The 22457-nt window shown below is 42.0% G+C and overlaps 1 protein-coding gene across 1 annotated transcript in view; it reads left to right on the forward strand.

Moving 5' to 3' along the window:
• CHN2 (chimerin 2) overlaps positions 1-22457 on the forward strand; it is a 438139-nt gene that overhangs the window by 211094 nt on the left and 204588 nt on the right. Inside the window, exon 4 of the mRNA XM_040352931.1 lies at positions 19071-19102. Within this exon, the coding sequence (XP_040208865.1) occupies positions 19071-19102 (32 nt within the window). The remainder of the gene's footprint in view (positions 1-19070; positions 19103-22457) is intronic.

Raw genomic sequence — 22457 nt, forward strand, 5'->3', positions numbered from 1 at the left:
AGGAAGTGGTTAACTGTCTGTGAATATGTGCAAAAAATTGAAAAAAAAAGTCCACTTGCAACCAATGCACATACGTATATGTAAAAATCCTGTAAAATCAGTGGAATAGTGTGGAAAAACTCCAGTGTTGGTAGAGTACCCATTGAATATTCTGATTAGGGATGAGCTCAGGCGTGTTCAGTTCCTAGTCACCCACCTGAGCAAGCCCACCAAGAAGGTGTCACTGTACTTGGCCTAGGCCCTCCTCCCTCACCACACAGCTGCATGATTGACCCAAGTGAGAGCTTCCTGGTGGGCCCACTCAGGTGAGTTTCGACTATGATTCCTACACACCTGAGCTCATCTTTAATTTTCATATGTTGCTCTAATAGAGGCATATACATTGATCAAGACCAGCAAGGAGGCGTATTCCAAAATCAGTCCTCATCACACTTCCAGCTGCTGTATAATTCTAAAGCCCCATACACACTATCAGTTTTCCTGCAGGTTTTTCTCTTCAGGTTTACCAAAACCATGTAGTGCAAGGGCCTGCCTGATTGCATACGAATTGAAACTCTCAAGGTTTGACCTCATATTAGATGGTTTTGATAAACCTGAAGAGAAAAACCTGCAGGAAAACTGATAGGGCCAGATCCACGTAGGGCGGCGTATTTTTAGGCAGGCGTAGCGTATCGTAGTTACGCTACGCAGCCGCTACTTTGAGAGGCAAGTGCTGTATTCACAAAGCACTTGCCTCTAAAGTTACGGCGGCGTAGCGTAAATCTCCCGACGTAAGGGCGGGGAATTCAAATGATGAACAGGGGGGCGTGTTTTATGTAAAACAAGCTTGACCCCACGTAAATGACGCTTTTTTCGTACGGCGCATGCTCAGTATCACGTCGGAATTTCAAATTAAATTACGCCCACTCAATGCCTAGACGACGTGAGCGCAAAAATTACAATGTACACAACGGAAAATTATACGCTGGCCCGACGTCCATACTTAACATTGTGTACGCCTCATAGAGCAGGGGTAACGTTACGCCGAAAAAAGCCTTACGTAAACAAACATAAAAAAAGCGCCGGGCGGACGTACGTTTGTGGATTGGCGTATCTAGCTAATTTGCATACTCGACGCGGAAATCGACGGAAGCGCCACCTAGCGGCCAGCGTAAATATGATCCGACGGCGTACTAAGACGTACGCCAGTCGGATCGAGCCCTCATTCGGTCGTATCTTGTTTTGTGGATACAAAAAAAAGATACAACGGGGGAACTTAGAAATGACGCGGCGTATCAATAGATACGCCGGCGTAATTTCTTTGTGGATCTGGCCCATAGTGTGTATGGGGCTTTAGAGTTAATGAATCACCAAGACTTTAAAAACCAGTTGGGAACAGCTGCCGACCTTCCTTTAGCACTTTGATGATTTCCTGCATTATATCCTGAGGAACTGTATTTGCATTTCATAATTATAAAGTATCTTGAGGATTGAACATCAAAGACGCTGCATTGCAGAAAACTTCCATTTACCACACAAGGTCCGTAAGGATCTGTACACTCAGAGCTGACAAAAGACAAACTTGTCACTCAAACTGTTGAATTGGCATTGCATTGCATCCCAATTCTAAATTTGTAGACGCATCTATAATTGTATGTTAGATGCTTGTTTTCAAAACAGAATTTTATTTTTTTAAAGTTCACTGAAAAGGACAACATCATATTTTTATCTCTATGGAAATTCTTGCTAGTGTAAGTCTCTAGAGATGGTAAGCATGTTCAGAAATCTAAATGTAATATTTACTCTATATTTGCATACAGGTGTTTTGGTATTGAAAGAACATCACAAATTGTTCCAGTTAACGTAAAACACCAGCAAATATAAAACTCAGCCTTTAGACCCGTTATGTATTATCTAAAAAAATAAAACTAAAGCTTAGTAATTTTATTTATTTTATTATTTTTTTGCATACTTACATTGGGCCAGCTTGGCTTGATGTAAGTATCCATATCTAATATCCAGAGGGTTGCTGGGTAAGCTTTAAATTGCTATAGCAGCCTGCACTAAATGCAGTAAGAGCTATGATTTTTTGTGTTCTTAGATGAGGTAGAAAGGATGGGCAGTGACATTACAATTTCCAGTTGTACGAACAAAGAACACCTTGTATTAATAAAAAAAAATGTAAAAAAAAATAAATAAAAAAAAGGCATGCTAGGAATGGCAGAGGTGTCGTTAGCAACCCCTATGGTCGTTGCGGAGAGGGGAAGTTGCTTGCACAGAACCCAGAAGATCACAGCTTCCATGGGATAGCAGACGGGAATAACCTTACCCTTCAATAACTAAGTAAACAATAAATAAATAAATAAGAGACAAAGACCACTGCTGGATTTTAAAGGCCGCGGTTTATTTAATATTGGTTTCAAAATATTGTGATAATTAATATCAACAGCGTGTAAATAAATAATCATCAATATAAAGCTTTTAAAGCTAACCTTGCCATTACAGCTCAGGTTGCCAACACAATTACCCAGCTAGAACAACGGTGCCCAACTTTATAGCAGATAACTTTCCTGGATAAAATAATATGAGCATAGCTAGTCCCCCTTTGCTTTTAAAGATTTTTTTTTTTTTTTTTTAAACACTTTATTATATATATATATATATAAAAAAATTTTTTTTTTTTTTTTTGCAAAGGTGACACTACCACATACAAATAACCGCGACAAGGTATTTTTTGACAAAAAAAGGGGGAGGGAGGGAGGGGAAGAACACCACAGCTCCAAGTCTTCTGAGGCGAATGAGCCTGGACTGGACGGAACCCGCTTTAAATAGCCCAGAACGGGCTATAATCCAACAGGTTCCGACCAGTTTAAACTGGATCTTCCCGGGCTTTCTGACCAGAAGCCCAGGAGGGTCATTCAAAGTTCAAAAAAGCCCGCCAGGTTCCCTCAGAGAGAGGTCACCTGGAGGGCAAGTTACTAAATTTAAACTGACCTTTCCCGGGCAAACTACTCAGCCCAGGAAAGGTCACCCAGAGGCCACTGGCCATTCTCCTCACAGGAGGAAGGGGGGGGAGAACAAACCCCCCCCCCTTCCCCAGGAAGAACCACTGTTCCCCGTCGCTCTCCCATGGAGAAAAGGGGGGTAAAATTGCCCCCTTTTCTTGTCATGGGATAGCAGACGGGAATAACCTTACCCTTCAATAACTAAGTAAACAATAAATAAATAAATAAGAGACAAAGACCACTGCTGGATTTTAAAGGCCGCGGTTTATTTAATATTGGTTTCAAAATATTGTGATAATTAATATCAACAGCGTGTAAATAAATAATCATCAATATAAAGCTTTTAAAGCTAACCTTGCCATTACAGCTCAGGTTGCCAACACAATTACCCACAAGGCGGGTGGTTCTCAAAACCACCAGCCACAGACCCCAATACCGCGGCCCATTCCACACAGGAGCCTAAGTCTGCATTAAATATGTCTAAGCCTATATCAGAAAGATGTACTCCGTCGGATCTGTATAGACCCGGAATGCCTCCTTCCAGCTCCGTGTGCCTAAAGGAAAAAATTCCTACCTCTACCAGAAGCTTTGACACTGCCCTATTTACTCTCTTCCTGATCTTTTCTACAGGACGCATGGAAGGAGGAGAAAGCCATACCAGTCTTTGTATTATTTCTGAGAAAATAATGACACATTTTGGAAATATGGTTTTAATTTTTTGTAAATCATCTCTGATAGAGAAAATTATATCCAAAGTCTTGCGTTTGCCAAGGTCATTTCCCCCAAGATGAATAATTAGCGTGTCAGGTGGGGGGAAACGAAGAAAAAGTTGGGACAATTCTACACATAACTCAGACCATACCATGCCCCTCTTACCACTCCAAAAAATCTTATATTTATTACAATCTAAGCCTAAATTAACCAAATAATTTCTGTGTTTTGCTCTATGTTGCGCCCAGTGCACAAACGAGTGACCGACGATCCAAATGATCCGAGGGTTTTTCTGAAAAATTAAAAAGAGTGATTAGGACGGACGTATAACAAATAACTATCCGATCTCCACCTGCCTATTTTTTTAATTTTGTTAACCTCCAAACCTAATCTGGCTGCTTCAGTTGCTGCCCCAATCCTAAAGGAGTGAGATGACAGCTGAAGGTGATCCAACTTTAAAAACTTTAAACATTTTTTAAAGACACTAACAAATTGAAACTTTGTTAGGGGCAATCCTGACTCATGCAAAAAGAATTTTGAATTCCCAGCCGGTCTAATCTTAGAATACTTTTTTACCAGCAGGACTGGGCATATGTTAGAGTTATCCCAAGAATCTAAATGTAGCCAACTACCTCTTCCTAATTGATCAGTTTTTGACCTCCCAATTAGGATCTCAACAGATCTCTCTGTGATAATGACATCTGATGCTCTGATAGCAACTAGTTCGGAAACTCTCAGTGCTGCAAAGAACATAAAGGAAAAAACAGCTTGGAACAGAACAGACTCAAACGAAGAAAAACAGATTCTATCTGTTACCGAGCACAAATCACTTAAAACCTTTGGGGTTATGGGCTTACGTGAATCAGCTGAGAAATTTGCTCTTTTATACCCTTTCAACGCCTGTTTAATCGAAAAGTACTGCATCAGAGAAGGAAGATTATTTAGCTTCAGAAAAAATGAAATTCCAGAGAGGGTTCTCTGTACATAAGACCAAGAATACTGTTTCTGGAATAAAAAACTTAAAAAACGTAAAGCTAAATTTTCAGAAGAAGCCTCAGCCTGCTCATGTACAGATTCCAAAAAACTTAAATAAAGCTCCCAGGCTGACAGATATCCCGCCCAGGTTGATGGGGCCACTGAATTAGCTATGTATTCTGCTATGGGCCTTACACCAGATCCCATAAATTGTGAGGGCATGTCGATCCCACACGATCCGCCTCTGGAAATAGCTGGAAAAACCGGTCCATCTGCAGACGAGATAAAGAATCCGCCAGGTCATTGTCCTTCCCTGCTACATGAACAGCCTTGAGCCAGATATTTAGACTCAAACACTTGAAAACCAAATATCTCAAAAGGACAATGACCGGCGGAGACTTGGATGTTAAACAGTTGATGGCATAAACGACACCCTTATTATCTGTTCTTATTAAAATCCTTTTCCCACTGAAAAAGGAACCCCAAATCTCCAGGGCTACCACTATTGGAAATAGTTCCAACAGAACTATATTCTTCACATAACCTTTTATTTTCCAATCCTGGTGCCAAAGATCCGCACACCAGTGGGTCTGCCAGATTGCAGCAAAACCCACCGATCCTGCACAGTCAGTAAAAAGAAAAAATTCCCTGTCTAGAATGAAGTCCCCCTGCCAAACAGCTCGACCATTAAAATGCATGAGAAATTGCAGCCAGACTAAGAGGTCTTCCCTCATGTCGTGAGAAACACGCACATGAGAGAAGGGGGACTTCAGACCAGAGATTGACATGTAAAGTCTTCTAGAAAAAATCTTCCCGACTGGCATAATCCTAGTGGCAAAGGCTAACATACCTAATAAAGACTGCATATCTTTTAAAATAACCTTTTTTTTTCGAATTAATGACAATAATAATCGATTAAGCTTATCTATTTTTTCATCAGGAAGTCTAAATTCCATTAATTCTGTATCAATATTGATACCCAGGAATTCTAGAGACGTGGCTGGCCAGACTGTTTTTTCCAGAGCTAATGGCACACCAAAATTAGTACAAATTTTAAAGAATGTGTCCAGCAGCTTGGAGCAAACCAGTGAATCTGGGGGGCCTAAGAATAAGAAATCATCAAGATAGTGGACTATCAGTTCCGAACCTGATTCAAAATTGACTGACCACTCCAGAAATGACGAAAAAGATTCGAAATAAAAGCAGGACAGGGAACAACCCATGGGCAAACATTTGTCAAAATAAAATTTCCCTCTGAAGTAAAAACCTAACGAATTAAAACAACTTGGATTTATCGGGAGCAAACGGAAGGCAGACTTAATGTCGGCCTTAGCCAACAAAGCCCCCCTTCCTAAACCTCTTAACTTTTTTAGGGCATCTTCAAATGAAGCATATGAGACTGAAGATAACCCATCATCAATCTGATCATTAAGCGATTTTCCTTTAGGAAAAGACAAGTGATGTATCATCCTAAAGGAACCTTTGTCTTTTTTAGGGACAACACCTAACGGGGAAATTCTGAAATTTCTGAAAGGAGGAGCAGAAAAAGGACCCTCCACTCTTCCCTCCATAATTTCCGTCTCAATTTTTTTTTGAACTATCTCTGGAAACTTATCAACTGATTTAAGATTATTTACTAACAAGCAACCTTGACCGGAATAACTTGGGAGCGTAAAACCATCTCTAAAACCCTCAATGAGGAGCTGAGCCTTCAACCGGTCTGGGTACCGACTGAGCCATGGGTACATATTTCGCAGAATCACCGGGGTTACTGCTTTTGTAAATACTTGACTGCTGATTGGCTGCAGACATTTTTTTAAAGCATTTGGCGACTGAATGACCCCCTGCGCAAAAGGCGCACTCATGTCTGTATTTACATGAGTTAGGCCATCTGCACTGGCTGTCATTGTAGTTAAAACAAATCCCTTTTCTGTAACCGGAATTGCTTGAACCACTGGATTGTATATTGACGTTTGACTTATTAAAGGCTGGTCTTTGGGGGAGAAAAAGGTTCAACCAAAGACCTACGTCCTTTACTCCCCATTTTAGAGAAGGGTGTACTAACAGTTTTTGACGAAAGGCTTCGTCGTAATTAAACCAGGAGATACCACCAAAATTTTTATAAGCCTCTAGGATTATATCTAGATGCTGAAATAACCCAGCGCTTTTTTCCGGGAACTTTTCACATAAAGTCCCCGAAAAAATGCAGAAGGCCTGTAACCAGTTGTTAAAATTTTTGGAGACAGGCCTTCTTCTTTCTTCCTCATCTTTTTTATCTGACTTAGCAACAAATTCTTTTGCAGATGGTAACAAAGATAATATGTCTATGAACTCCCCCCGCCATATCCTTTCCTTTGTTGAATTGGATAAATGGAAACCTAGCGGAGAGATTTCACATGACATAGTTTCCTTTAAGCAAGTTTCAGGTAAATTTTGGGATCTAGCTGAAAGAAAATCAGGGTTAACATTAGTTTGTGAAATTTGATCGCAGTTAGGTAAAACGCCACTAGATGGCGACCATACGCTAATAGCAGAAGGCTCACTAGCTGCAGTACCCTGTGCGGCCTGAGGATTCGCCTTCAGTTCCCTAGCAACCTGTGACAACAAATCAGCAAGATTATACAACAGAGTGTTAGTAGGTTCGTTCATACCTGGTCTATCCGAAGGACCCAGGTTAGCAGCAGGCACTAGGACATTCTGCGCTGTTCCGGCATCAGTAGCAGGAGCTGCCATAGAACTGGAGGCAGCCCCCGTCGTCCTCTGAGGTGACATCTGTGGTGCTGGCGATGGCTGTGAGGAAGCCCATCTGCCTGATGATCTTCCTCCTCTGGCGCTGCCTCTTCCTCCCGTTGCCGGTTCACCAACCGGAGACCCGGAATTCCTGTATGGGAAAAAATTTGAAATTCCCGCGGCCCCCCCCCCCCTGGCTCTGCCTCTAGCTCCGCCCCTGGCCCTGCCTCCGGAACTCGTGTTAAGGTCCTCAGAAGGACCCGCTCTCTGAGAATTGGCTGCACGGGGAGGGGAGGGGGAGTATACCCTGCGCGGAGTGCGCGTTCTTTTGGCCGGCTCCGGAGCACGAACGGGGGTGCCGCTTCTTCTTTGCCGCCGGACCGGAACCTCGACCTCCATCCTCGGCCTGGCTTCTTCTTGGTTCTCGGCGGGATCCCGGACCTCCAGCGAGCGCCGCTCCGGATCGGCAACGGACGAACCGGAACCTCCGCTGACCGTTGCGGCTCCCACCGGAGCCTCTTGACCCGAAGGTAGGTCCAGACACCGGCGGATCCAGTCCTCTCCTCCGTCCTCTCCCGCTCTCTCAATCAGCCGACGAAGCAGGCTCATTCTTCCGGCCTCAGAAGACGCTGTTTGCTCAAAGAAGAACACCACAGCTCCAAGTCTTCTGAGGCGAATGAGCCTGGACTGGACGGAACCCGCTTTAAATAGCCCAGAACGGGCTATAATCCAACAGGTTCCGACCAGTTTAAACTGGATCTTCCCGGGCTTTCTGACCAGAAGCCCAGGAGGGTCATTCAAAGTTCAAAAAAGCCCGCCAGGTTCCCTCAGAGAGAGGTCACCTGGAGGGCAAGTTACTAAATTTAAACTGACCTTTCCCGGGCAAACTACTCAGCCCAGGAAAGGTCACCCAGAGGCCACTGGCCATTCTCCTCACAGGAGGAAGGGGGGGGAGAACAAACCCCCCCCCCTTCCCCAGGAAGAACCACTGTTCCCCGTCGCTCTCCCATGGAGAAAAGGGGGGTAAAATTGCCCCCTTTTCTTGTCATTGTATGTAGAAAAGGATCTTACATTGTATTACAGTGTCCCTAGCAGGCCTCCGGATATCAGATATGCATACTTACATCAAGCCAAGCTGGCCAAATTTAAGGAGAAGTACAGCCAATCGTACTTATATGGATCAGAGGAGTGCAGTTTGATCTGCACTCCTGTGACCCATTTTTAGCAGACAGCGGGCTGATGTCTGCTGACGTTACAGAGCCGCTGCACATGTCTGGGGTCCATACCTCCTCTTCTCTGAGTGCCCACACAGTAAACGGCTTGCTATGAGGGCACTTTTGCAAGTACGCTCCATAGCCAGGCTATGAGCATTTGTAGACACGCACGGCCCCCTGCTCACAGGTTTTAACTGATAGCAGAGGAGCAAAGGGCTACAGATGCGCTCAGTAAAAAGACCATGTACGCAGGAAGAGAGGAGAGCGGGTCTGCCTGTAGGGACAGCACTGGATAGGTCGAGTCAGGTCATTTTTTAGGGAGAGGGGAGAGGCACACACATTGGAAGTTTTTAATGCAGAGAATGCACGCCAAAATGTCAATATTGGCAATCATAATACTTTCATAATAAAAATGTCATTTGTTTAAATATTTTTCGCCATACCAAAGAAAAAAAAACATCTTCTGCAATGAGCAGCTGACACAGAAGGCTACGAAATACCAGACGTAATTAGAGGTGAAGAGTGGCTGAACAGACTTACACATATAGTAGGGGGAGATTTACTAAAACTGGAGCACTCGGAATTTAGTGCAGCTTTTCGGTTCTGCTGGAAACTGGAGGGGTTTTGGTCCAAGGTGCGAGACATCATAAGGCAGCTCACTGATCATGACCTGGGATCTGACCTAGCCAAATATTGTCTTAATTTTTCACTTTTTTTGAAGCGTAAATATAAAAATTTAATGATGGTCCATCTTCTGAATGCGATGGCGCGGCACGACGGGGGCAGGGCCGAGTGATACAGTCGGCAGCTATGCCCGCCGCTGTATCACGGGAGCGTGCCCGCAAAAGCTTTCCACCATGCAAGCTCTCTCGCATGAAGGTGGAAAGCTTTTCCGAGGAGGAGCCGAGACAACCGCCGAGGGACCCCAGAAGACCGGATTCGGGGACACTCTGTGCAAAACTAGCTGCACAGTGGAGGTAAGTATAACATGTTTGTTATTTAAAAAAAAAAAAAATTCTGCCTTTAGTGTCTCTTTAACATAAAAGAGTATAACAAAAATAAAAAATAAAAAAATACAAAGAATCTAAGGCAGCTGTAGTCAATCAGCTTGTTCAATTAAGCTTTTGACAAAAAACCTAGAAGCTGATTGGTTTCTATGCAGAGTTGCACCAGACTTTGCAAGCTTCAGTTTTAGTAAATCCCCCCCCCCCCATAGTGTGGTTGGATGGCTTTTTTTGTATATATAGACCAGACTTTCTCAACCCTTCTACCCCAGAGGAACCCTTTATTTAAAAGTCTTGGGGAACACTAGCTGACATTAAATAATTGGGGTAATTGTGAAGAATTCTCCACTTATAGTGGTGTTCAGAATTTCATATTTAAAGGCAGCTAAAAAGATGATTGATGTCATGATGTCACAAGGAATTATGACCACCACTGTAAAGGGGCATTTCCCCGGTAACTGGTTTTGCAGAGGTTCCCTGAAACCTTAAAATAATTTTTAGGGTTTCTCCAAGGTAAAAAGATTGATACAGGTTGCTTTAGAAGCTAAGAAGCACAAGGCATTGTATTCTTGTGCATTTTACTGATTTATGTAACCACCTCTGATAGACACCTACTAAAATTACTAGTGATTAGTTCAGGGGTCTCAAAACTGGTGGCCCTCCAGCTTTTACAAAACTACAAGTCTCATGAGGCATTGCAAGGCTGACAGTTACAACCATGACTCCCAAAGGCAGAGGCATGATGGGACTTGTAGTTTTGCACCAGCTGGAGGGCCACCAGTTTGAGACCCCTGGATTAGTTACTAGGTGTAAATGAAACCAATAGCTCCCTATGAGGCAAGCAACACAAGTAATGTGTAGCAGTAATTAATCTCACATGACCGCACAGTGCTCCATTCATGTGCAATTGATTGAACAAGATGCTACTACATGCTGTAGCTTTCTCCACAAGGAGCCATTTGTCCCATTTGTTTAGCAGTATTTTGCTGCTTCCAATGATTGTTTTCTAGTGATGTTAGTAGCAGGGCTTTTCTCCTAAAAATCTCCTGTGTCGCGCTAGCCTAATGGGGTGACATGCCAGCATATGGATTACTCTCCGAGTAGCAAGCGAATAAAATTGCCCACGTAGCTCTAGTCTCTACTGTGTTGTGCTCCGATGGCTGGACATGGTTGTCATATTTCTGCTTTCTGGAGAAAAACTGACACAGCAACCGCAGCAGAACATTTTTGCCTTTTATCACATTTACTGTCAGGCTTTAGCTTTCACTGGCTCAGAGCAGTCAGGACAAGGAATGATGGAAGCTGATTGATTACTTCTCACATTGCCTTTTGCCTTACTTAATAGGACTGCCAGGTTTCCTCTGCATTAAAGCTGTATTAAGTCAGCAAAAAAACAGTCATTCTGTGTATGGGGATATACCACGAAAGGCTGAAAGGAACGATCTGTTTATTCACTCGTAAGACCATTTCAGTCTAACCTGTTTGATAAGATGATGGAGACTGATATACAATTGCATTAATAAATTATTCATATATTATACCGTATAAACATTGACTGTTTTATTGGTTTGACATTTTGACATTATGAGATGCATTTTTTAAAACCTGGCATTGAATGGAAATATACTGAGGAAGTTTGGATCCTGCCATTGTTGACCTCCCCTTCTAAAAATTCAGATCTGAATGTTTCTGGCAGCCATGGTTATCCTTCAGCTTCACTACTTTCTGACCCAAAACAGGTATGCAGATAAGGAGCTCTGAATCTGGTGCAGCTCTGCAGTTTTTAGTCTGTGTGCCCAGAAGTATTTTCAGAGGCTGAGGCCTCGTACACACGACCGAGGATCTCGACGGGCGAAATACATAGTTTTCCTCGTTGAGTTCCTTGTTAGGCTTGTCGAGGAACTCGACAAGCTTGCTTTGCGTACACACTGTCAAGACAAAATCTTGTCGTTCTCAAACGCGGTGACGTACAACACATACAATGGCAGAGGAAGTTCGATTCCACTGGCTAAACTCTTGGGGCTGCTTTTGCTAATCTCATGTGTTTGCGTGTTAAATAAAAGTTTGGTAAGAGACGATTTGCACTTTTCAGTCTGTTACAGCGTGACAAATGTGTTATCTCCATTACAAATGCTACTTTTACTCCCGTCTCATACTTTATTCTGAGCAAGCGCGGGTTTCTTAGCATACACATGCTCGAGTTTCTCGTCGGAAACCAGCCCAACCAGGAACTCGACGAGCCAATTTGAGGAAATAGAGAACTTGCTCTCTTTTTGGCTCGTCGAGTTTCTCGACAGTTTCCTCAACGGAAATGTACACACGACCGGTTTCCTCGGCAAAAAAATGTCTCCCAGCAAGATTCTTGCTGTTTTTTGCCGAGAAACTTGGTTGTGTGTACGAGGCCTTATAGTTTTTTTTCTATTTTTTTTTTCGTCAAAGCTTAATTCAACAAGCTGAAGTTAGAAGCTGATTGGCTACCATGCAGAGCCGCACCTGATTTTTCACTTTCCAGATTTAATAAATCACCCCCTATGGCTCCCCTGATCTGTATGCTTGTTGCAGGCCAGTGACTTTGTCAGGCGATTGGCATATTCATTTTAATAAATATTTAAGAATAAAGAGGTAAGTACTTCAGGGGTCCATCTAGGATCACAATAGACCAGGGCCACCTGAGGCCTCGTACACACGACCGTTTTCCTCGATAGAATCCATCAAGAAACTTGGTGGGAGAGCTTTTTTGCCGAGGAAAACGGTCGTGTGTATGTTTTTCATCGAGGAAACTGTCGAGGAACTCGACGAGGAAAAAAAGTGTTCTCTTTTTCCTCGACGGGAGTCTCAATTTCCTCGTCGTGTTCCTCGTCGGGCTGGTTTTCGACGAGAAACATGATCGTGTGTATGCTAAGAAACCCGCGCATGCTCAGAATAAAGTATGAGACGGGAGCGCACCTTTGGTAAAAGTAGCGTTTGTAATGGAGATAACACATTTTTCACGCTGTAACAGTCTGTAAAGTGCAAATCATCTCTTACCAAACTTTTACTTAACACGCAGTAACATGAGATTAGCAAAAGCAGCCCCAAGTGTTGTGCCAGTGGAATTTAACTTCCCCTGCCATTGTATGTGTTGTACGTCACCGCGTTTGAGAACGAGGAGATTTTTTCTTGACAGTGTGTACGCAAAGCAAGCTTGTCGAGTTCCTCGACAAGCCTAACAAGGAACTCGTCGTGTAAAACGGTGTGTCTTTTCCAACAAGTTCCTTGGTCGTGTGTACGAGGCCTAAGACTAATATAATCTTTTTAATAGAACAAAAACTAATTGGTCTAAAAACAGTAGTCTCACATTATGATGACATAGAGGGATTAAAAGGTAGATAAATGATACAAAATTTCGAAACTGTAAAGATCATTAAATGTATGATCCTTATATCTTCAGGGAGACCTGGGCTTTCAGTGGAAAACCTGGTGTATGTGCTCTGGGTGCCAGCGATTAGCAATGTCCCTGAAGTACATAACAGTACAAAAATGTACCAGAGGTGCCATACATTGTTTAATATGTCCTTGAGTGTGCATGTATGGAGGTCAGTGTACCATTGTGAATGGACACATAAGCTAGGGTTGCTTATTTAGTTTTTTTTTTCTTAAGCTTCACTGTATTCACTACAAGAACCCCCCTTGAGTAAAATGAAATGGAAGCAAACGAACCTCCAGCACTAAAGGTACAATGCTCTGTAGCATAGCGCAGGTGATCCCACGTGAAAGAGGCCTATCTGTAGACCAGTGGGTCAGGTAGAGGGAAAACTGAGGAATAGGATACATTCTTCAGGCCTAAAACAAGAGTAAAGAGAGGAAGTTGGAGGGGGGAAAGTGGGGAGGGGGAGGGGCATGGAGGAGGAGAAGGTTAAGTAACCAGCAGAGGTGAGAGTAGAAGGGATGGACAAGAAGAAAGGGGGGATCTGGAAAATATGGGGGGTAAGAGTCTGTGGGAAACAGGAGGCGGACCAGTGAGGGTGCCACTAAATCTAAAGCTGTATCCCTTTGTTAAAGTGGGACTTCCTTCTCTCAGTCAACATTGACTATTTTTAATCTTTATGCTGCTAGCATTAGTAAATAGATAGGAAAGTATATCATATTTGCTTATTTTTAATTGGATGTAAACCCTTTCCTATGCCCAGTGACGTGAACAGCCTCAGATGACACACAGAGATGAAACAAATCTCCCTGCATAAGTTTTACATGTATATCTGCTGTCTTCAGCTTGCAATATTCTTTAGAATTCCAACATTGTGGTAGAATGTTCACTTCCTCATTCAGCAGTAGGAGTGGATTTTTGGCATACACTGTGTGACAGCTGATTGGAGGAAAGGCACACACCTCCTCTCCAGCGAGAAAAAAAGTTTTGGGACTTTAAATGAGAAATATGTTAACATATATCTCCATCCCTGTTATGTGTAGAGAAGAAGAGGGGTTTGGGACTTTAAATGAGGTATGCATGAGAGAACTCAAAGATAAGACAGTGTAATATGGATGCGTTTATTCGTCTAAAACACATAGCAGAGCATGCAATTTCGAATGTATACATAATAGTAAACATACATGACAGTGCATATAAAAAAAGCATGATGCAAAAACCATAAACATTGTATAACAACTTGTACATTGCATTAATTTAAAATATAGAATCATTAAACCCAAGGTAGGTCCTAAAACTGAAACATGTAGCATCTGTGTAAGCCCGAGAATTCTATATTTTTAAATAATGCAATGTACAAGTTGTTATACAATGTTTATGGTGTTTGCATCATGCTTTTTTATATGCTCCCCTTTTCCTCCAAACTCCTTAAACGTTCCGTCCGTGGATCATAAATTGAATTAAGAAGAGCGGACCATAGCGTGATAACGTTTTAAATGTGTTTTAATAAAAAATAAGAATCTTACTTACAAACATTCAAAAATACGAGCATATGAAAACAGATGCCGGCCGGCACTATAGGAGCCCTTCCTCCTTGCGTTGAACGTGGTGACGTCACTCTACGCCGTGCCAGACTCCTACTGATGCCAGAAAAAAAAAAAATTTCTGCTGGCCACAGTCCGGACCCCTAAAGTCTGTAGGACAGTAAACTGGCCCTTTGTTTAGAAAGTTTGGAGACCCCTGTTCTAGAGAGTTGGGGGAGATGCCAGAGGAGAGGGAGAGATTGAAGATGTGAGTTAGAGAGTGTAGAATAAAGCCAGATGGTGATCGTAGCATTTGCCAGAAGGCAGGATCCAGGGGGCAGGTGGTTAGGTGGTAGGCTGTTAGATGGGCGTTAGAAAAGAGTTTAGCAACTTTGTCTATAGTGGGTGGGGTTGAATGAGGGAAGTAATGATTGTACCTGTGGACATGGAATGTTAAATGGGGGGGAGGTATCTGCGTATTGGAGATCTCCTTATATGCAATAGGGAACCCACAGCACCACAACTCTTGAATCAAAGATTTGAAGCACCTCTTGTGAATATCACAAGTCTATGGGGCACCATGTACCGGTGGAGAAGTACCTTATATTTAGCTTCATTATATGTAGAGCTGCCAGCAGTTGTGTAACTAGCAGTTTCTAAAAGATGTCAGCATCAGCAGCATTCATAATTCCTTTAGTACAAGTTTCCATAGAATATTACATAATTAGTGTGCAGGAGCTGGTTAGATCTGCCTAGGTGTTTAATGTAATATCTAGATTATCAAAATTGATTGGCCTTGTGTGAACGACAGCAATAGAAATAGCAATAAGATCTCAGGAAGTTGTAAAAAAAAAAAAGGAAATTTCAGATGAGAATCTACTTGCAGTACCAGATATGAGAAATTCCATACATACATACATACAAGTAGGTCACAAATGGATGCTGTTATGCTATAAGACACATTACCTATCTGATAAACACTCTTCAGCACTTGTTAGAAAAAAGTAATTTACTAAAGAGCAATATTCTGTTAGGTCCTTTTAATGCTGTCTGTCAGATTGAAAGGTCAGGGGTCACTGGCTTCCATTTGTTTTTCGCTATGCAATATTTTATTTCAAATAATTCCAATTAATGTAAAATTTGTCAGTGCTGACTTTTTTTTTATGTTTGAAGTTAGAGGTTTTGGCCCTGTTTCTGATCTTAGCTTCCTAGCGAGTTCATTGGAACACATATTCAGAATATAAATCTTCAGGGCCCATTCGCACCTATGCACTTCAATGCATGTACGTGGGTTTGCCATTCTTTTAAATAGGGCTCATTTAGATCTGCGCAATGCTTTGATTTGTGGTCTCCATTTTTCAATGTTAAAAACAACGGCAGGGCAGGAAACTGCATGATTGTGGATGGCTCATTAAAATTGCATAAAAAACAAGTGCAAGGCAAAGAACAAAGGCTCTTAATTGCTCCCCAATCCAGGGTGATCCATTTGCACTGACTTCACCTTAAAGCTATTTTGCTGTGTCAGAACTGTCAACAAATACCTGCTGGTATGTGACCCCATTAATGGACCCAACTTTACCAACGATTTTAACCATTGGCCCGGCTAATGTTGATGGATCCGAAGTGAAAACTTTTGCCGTTTCAACAGAAGAGTATATGTGTATGTTGTAATCGAAACAATAAGAACATTCTGTCTTGTATCATTTACATATGTTTTTATTGTTATCCAACGGTCACTACGATCATAGAAACGATCATGTAAACAAGAAGAGAAAAATAAATAGTTGCGCTAAACCAAAAAACATGTGATGAACATGAATGCTACCTCTGGGGGAGCATAACCAGAATACATGTGAAACCTGTGACAGCATTATCATGTAAATATAGTAATGAAGAAACCTGAAAGTTAATTGATCACAAATGAATGGTGAGCCACATTAGCATATGTGAACAACCAAACGTGTACCATAAACCTTAGGGTGCATCAAACATACAGAGTAAACTAAACAAAGTCTATAACTATAGACAGTAAAAGTCCAATCATAGAAAAATATATATAGATGAATTGGAGAAAAGGCCATAAAGTGATTTGTCTTGTTGAAAAAACACCTGTGCAATTCCAAGTTGCTACTTTATCGTGATTTCGTGCATAGCCCAAAGTGAATTCACCACCTTTAATAAGGTAATCTGCTTACCAGATACTTAGGTCCTGACGGACCAAACACCGCATATAAGCAATCCAGCAGGATGATGTATGCTAAATCCCAGTGTGGCAAATTAGAAGGGCTCCAAAGAAAAACTCTTGTGGCAAATGAACATGTAAGAAAAAGGAAGCTTCACATGGCATAAAATCCGGGTGTTTATTTGAAGTTAAAAAGAAGGTAAAAAACTCAAATTTTGGTAGAACAAACAAGCCTTGAGTCTGTAGCGCCGGCCAGACGCTAACAGGCAAACCCATCCGTATGGAGAACAAGCGTAGTTGAGGGTGATTACGTCAGCACGCCGCTCACTCCGCCCAATGCGTTTCGTGATAGGTCACTTCGTCACGGGATCATGTAAACAAGTTTATTCTGTCAGTGGCTAATTTACTTTCAACCGAAGAATAATCAATTAGTTTGCAAACAGCTGAAATTCTATGCATGTATGGCCAGCATTAGCAAAGTGGATGGACCATTGCAGCTTGCTATTGTTTCTTTTGTTTTGTATTTTTCCATTTTTTATTTTCATTGGGTCTCTCTTTGTCATCATATGTAAGTGTGATAGTTTTCTTTCTGCAAGTAATGGCATTGGATTTCTCTTCTCAAGATTGTGTGCTTGTCTATTTGACTATTAAATCATAAGGTCCCATGTATATATATATTACCATGTATCCCAAATTTTAAACTCACCCAAGGTTTGTAGAGCAAGCAAATCCAGTTTATTTCTATAGTACCCTAGAAACCTCAAATACTTGTGCTCATTAAAATTTTTTAAATGATATAAACTGAAAGATTGCATGGTTGTACCCTTTCTCCTCCAGAGGCATCCATGTTGCTCACTAAGTGTGATGGGTGGTCCAATTGGTCAATAGGGAGGTAGACCAGAGAACTGCCACAGAAAGTCTAGTAGGAGTTTGCATATTAGATCATTCAAAATTGCATTTTTAAAGGAGTGCCGGCATGATGATTCCAGGTATACATGGTAGAGCCATCTCTACCCTGGTGATTTGGCAATACTTCACACCTTTAGCCATGTAAATTGAGGAACTAACATCTATGTAGGCTTCTTGGCACCATCAATGAGATTAACTATAGAACAGGGTTATTCCACAACTTCCACACCGTCCATCCTGTTTTTGGGCAGCCAGCACCTACACATCACATGGTAATTAATAAAGTGTATTAAGTTGTGAATATAAATGCTGGGGTATCTTCCAGACACTCGTTGGAACTGAAGTTGTGGATTGGATAAGCTTTGAAACATTTTCTACAGTCCAGTTGAATGTGACAAGCTTCTACTAGTTAGAGTAGGGGCCAGTTTACAAGCTTTGTTGAGAATATAGGTTTGGTTTTAAATAAACATTGTTCACCTGACTCCTTTATTACAGGCTTTCTGATTTGTGATAGGATTGACTATTTATCATGCCCGAATCTGTCAGAATTTGGTATTTGACACAATGGCTAAAAGCCCACTTCCTATGGGGAACAATAGAAGAGGCACTGATGCAGTTCTCATGCTATTGCTTTTTTCCTTCTGGCCATTTGCTGTATGTCAGCCTTAAAACTCGACATGTTCAATATGCAAGGTAACCACTCAAAACTTGCAAACGTACACTGAATCAATAAAGATGTTATATGGTACTGCAAAGGGGAGCTGCCCCAACCAGGCTAAACTCTGGAGGAACCATTGTGGATATCTGCTCCTTTGCGGATGACCTCATTACTTACCTCCCTACCTGTCCGCTCTTCAATGTACAGTACCTGCATTTAGTATGCCTTATCTTAGTGTCAATGAAAGAATCTTTATACATTTATATTTTTACAACATATACAGTGACTTGCACTGCTAATGTACTTTATACTGCTGCTCTGAAGAGTCTATAGTATTAAAACCCAACATGCTCTATACATTTTCAGGCAATGTCAACCACTTTTAGGGCTTTTATTTGCGTCAAGTGGATTTTACATTCCCATAGAAGTCTATAGAAATACAAGACTTGCTTGAAGCAGGTCACTTGCAGGTCAGCAGCAGGTAAACTGCAGCTAAAATGCAGCTGTCAATGAATTCTAAATGATCTCAGAAGCATCTCAAACTGATATCATACTGACCCAAGCCCAAAAACTGTCCACACAGGCCCTAAATCAGCTTCCAAGGCAGCCTACCACCTAATATTTTCATCATCTCACAGTTTTGATAGGAACTGTTGGTTGTAAGTTGCATTGATCAGTTATGTGTTCTTTTCTTGGGTTCTTTTTTTGTGATCCAAATCTGGTTGAAAGTAGTTGGATGGCATTTAATTTATTTTTATTTTTTATATAATACAGGTGGTGAACAGACCAAAGCATTACGGAAGGGAGTACGTAAGCAACCAGCATTCTTTTTCTTGTATCTCCTGTGGGTTTAGTTGTGACTGTATGTACATTTTACATTATAAGGAGGCAACCAAATCCAGATCTTTTTAAAAGCAATACAATTTAAGTATCCATAGACATTTAGAAATTTAGTTCATTTGATTAGGATTTTACTGAGCAGCATTTTTTGAAGTCTGAGAACAATGGCAAAATAAAAACTGAGATTGCACAAACAGTACGTTGACATTTGAAACCACAATGGAAAAACATTGGGTGCCTCTGCCCTAGTCAATCCCAACACCCGTCGCCAGCACGGTATGCCTTGCCCATTCTGGCACTTCTCTCGCTCGAGTTTTTGTGTTTCCTTACATTATAAAAATGTGTAAAGTTTTGTGTATTTCCCTATTTGTTTTCGTGTGCGCACACGCATAATAAATGGTTGAATTACTTTTTACTGTTTTGTTCATGCATTTTATAAAACTATTCTAAGTGATGAAGTTGATAAAAATGGGCAGCAGTTTATAATATATCTTACTAAATCTTATGCCCTATACACACGATAGGAATTTCCTATGGGCTAAAATCTGATGGAATTTTCTGTCTTGCATACACACTGTGAGGCCTCGTACACACGACCGAGCTGTCATAAGTATGTCTGCTGCTGCCTTAGCAATTCAATCTTTTCCTGACCATCTGCACTGTCCGGAATATAAAGATACAACATGGAACAATCCCTGCGAGGCCTCGTACACACGACCGAGTTTCTCGGCAAAAAACAGCAAGAACCTTGCTGGGAGATATTTTTTTCCCGAAGAAACCGGTCATGTGTACATTTTTGTCGAGGAAACTTTCGAGAACCTCGTCGAGCCAAAAAGAGGGCAAGTTCTCTATTTCCTCGACGGGAGTCTGATTTGGCTCGTCGAGATCCTCGACGGGCTGGTTTTCGAAGAGAAACTCGGACGTCTGTATGCTAAGAAACCCGCGCTTGCTCAGATTAAAGTATGAGTCGGGAGTAAAAGTAGCATTTGTAATGGAGATAACACATTTTTAAAGCTGTAACAGACTGAAAAGTGCAAATCGTCTCTTACCAAACTTTTATTTACCACGCAAACACATTAAATGAGCAAAAGCAGCCCCAAGGGTTTAGCCAGTGGAATCTAACTTCCCCTGCCGTTGTATGTGTTGTATGTCACCTCGTTTGAGAACAAGGAGATTTTGGCTTGACTGTGTGTACGCAAAGCAAGCTTGTCGAGTTCCTCGACAAGCCTAACAAGGAACTCTACGAGGAAAACGATGTGTTTCACCCGTCGAGTTTCTCGGTCGTGTGTACGAGGCCTCAGGATAAATTCCGATCTTCCATTAAGTTCAATGCTTCCGAGCCTGTGTCGATTTGATTATGAGCATACGTGTTTTTTTCTCTGTCGGAGTTCCACACAGACAATCAGAATTTCCCATAGGATTTTTTTCCATCAGAAAAAATAAAACATGTTCTATTTCCAAACTCCGACGGAAAAAAATCCTATGGGGCCCACACACGATAGGAATTTCTGATGAAAAAATTCCATCAGGCTTTTTTCATCAGAAATTCCTATCCTGTGTACAAGGCATAAGGCCCCATACACACGATAGAATCCATCCGCTGAAAAATCCCAGCGAATGGGTTTCAGCGGATAGATCCTATGGTGTGTACACTCCATCGGATCTGTTTCCGTGGATATTTATCCCCTGGGATGGATTCCAGCAGATAAATATTTACTGACATGCTAAACAAATCTATCCGCTGGAATCCATCCCAACGGATGGATCCGCTGGTCTGTACAGACTCACCGGATCCATCCATCCGAAGGGATCCCCCGCATGCGTCGTAATGATTCGACGCATAAGCGGAATTCCTTATATGACAGCGTCGCGCACGTCGCCGCGTCATAATCGCGGCGACGGCGCGACACGTCATCGCCAGAGGATTTCGACGCGGATTTCGATTCGATGGTGAGTACACTCCATCGCATGGAAATCCGCGGAAATCCTCGAGAGGACTCAGCTGGACCGTATCCGCGGATAAATCCTCCCGTGTGTATGGGGCCTAAGACTACTTTTTCATACAAATCTGTTTGGGCTCTGTTATATGCGCTGTCCGGAGCTCCCTGGCAACTGGCTATTTTTGATAATAGATATGATTATCTCTGCAGGCTTATGATTTCCATAGAAACTGTACTTTTCTGAAAAGATGTTTATCATTATGATAAGATGTTTTTACAAGATAGCCTTATTTTTCTGTTATACTTATAAATGTCAGTTAATAGATAAACCCATAAGTACTTTTCATCTCAAGCAACACTCCAGACAAATATAAAAGACATACATTCATGCAGTGCTGTACTGATTAATACATACTGTAAGAGGAACTCCAGTAATTGTTAGAAAAATGTATAAATCAATTAATAAACACTTACCAGTCCAGGAGTCCAGTGCTGTTTTCACCCCGACTGATTGGTCACCAGTCTTCAGATCCCCAGCACTGCCATCTTCACCGTGGGATGCTGGCTGTGACTTCCTGCTGTATCATAACCAGCTTCCTGCTGAGCATGTGCAAGACGTACTGCACTTTCAGACTGATCCTGTGAAATGTCCCAGGGGGTTGTTGCAGAGGAAGGGGGTCAGAAAAAGGTACTCGTTCCCAAAAGAAAAAAAAGTACAAATAATAGTGGGGGGCAAGGTGGAGAATAAGAGGACATTTCACTTTTAATGGAAGTTTAAGTTCTTTATTTATTTTTTACATGTCATCAGTATAAGGCAGGCCATAGGGAATGCAATAGCAAAATTCTATCCTTTCACCATGGGTGTAAAGCCTCGTACACACGACCAAAGAAACTCGACGGGCGAAACACATCGTTTTCCTCGTCGAGTTCCTTGTTAGGCTGTCGAGTTACTCGACAAGGCAAGTTTCTCCATTCCCGTCGAGGAAAAAGAAGACATGCTCTCTTTTTGGCTTAACAGGATCCTCGACAGTTTCCTCGTCGAAAAATGTACACACGACCGGTTTCCTCGGCAAAAAAAAAATCACAGCAAGTTTCTTGCTGGTTTTTGCCGAGAAACTCTGTCGTTTGTACGAGGCCTCAGGAATGAAAATTGCTCAATTCCCCCATCGACACAGTCAGTGTTGATGGGGGAATCCCTCCCGCAGCGCCATTGTGTTTTGCCGATGGGGAGCCCTCTCTGCCAGCAGAACACAATGATTAGCGTGTACAACTAGTGTGCCCATACATGGATCGAAATTCGGGCCAGTCCATGCTGAACCGTCTGAATTTTGATCCATGTATGGCCAGCTTAGGTACTGGTAGCCTCTTGCAACCCTTTTGC

The sequence above is a fragment of the Rana temporaria genome, chromosome 5, assembly GCF_905171775.1.
Source record: "Rana temporaria chromosome 5, aRanTem1.1, whole genome shotgun sequence".
Taxonomy (NCBI): domain Eukaryota; kingdom Metazoa; phylum Chordata; class Amphibia; order Anura; family Ranidae; genus Rana; species Rana temporaria.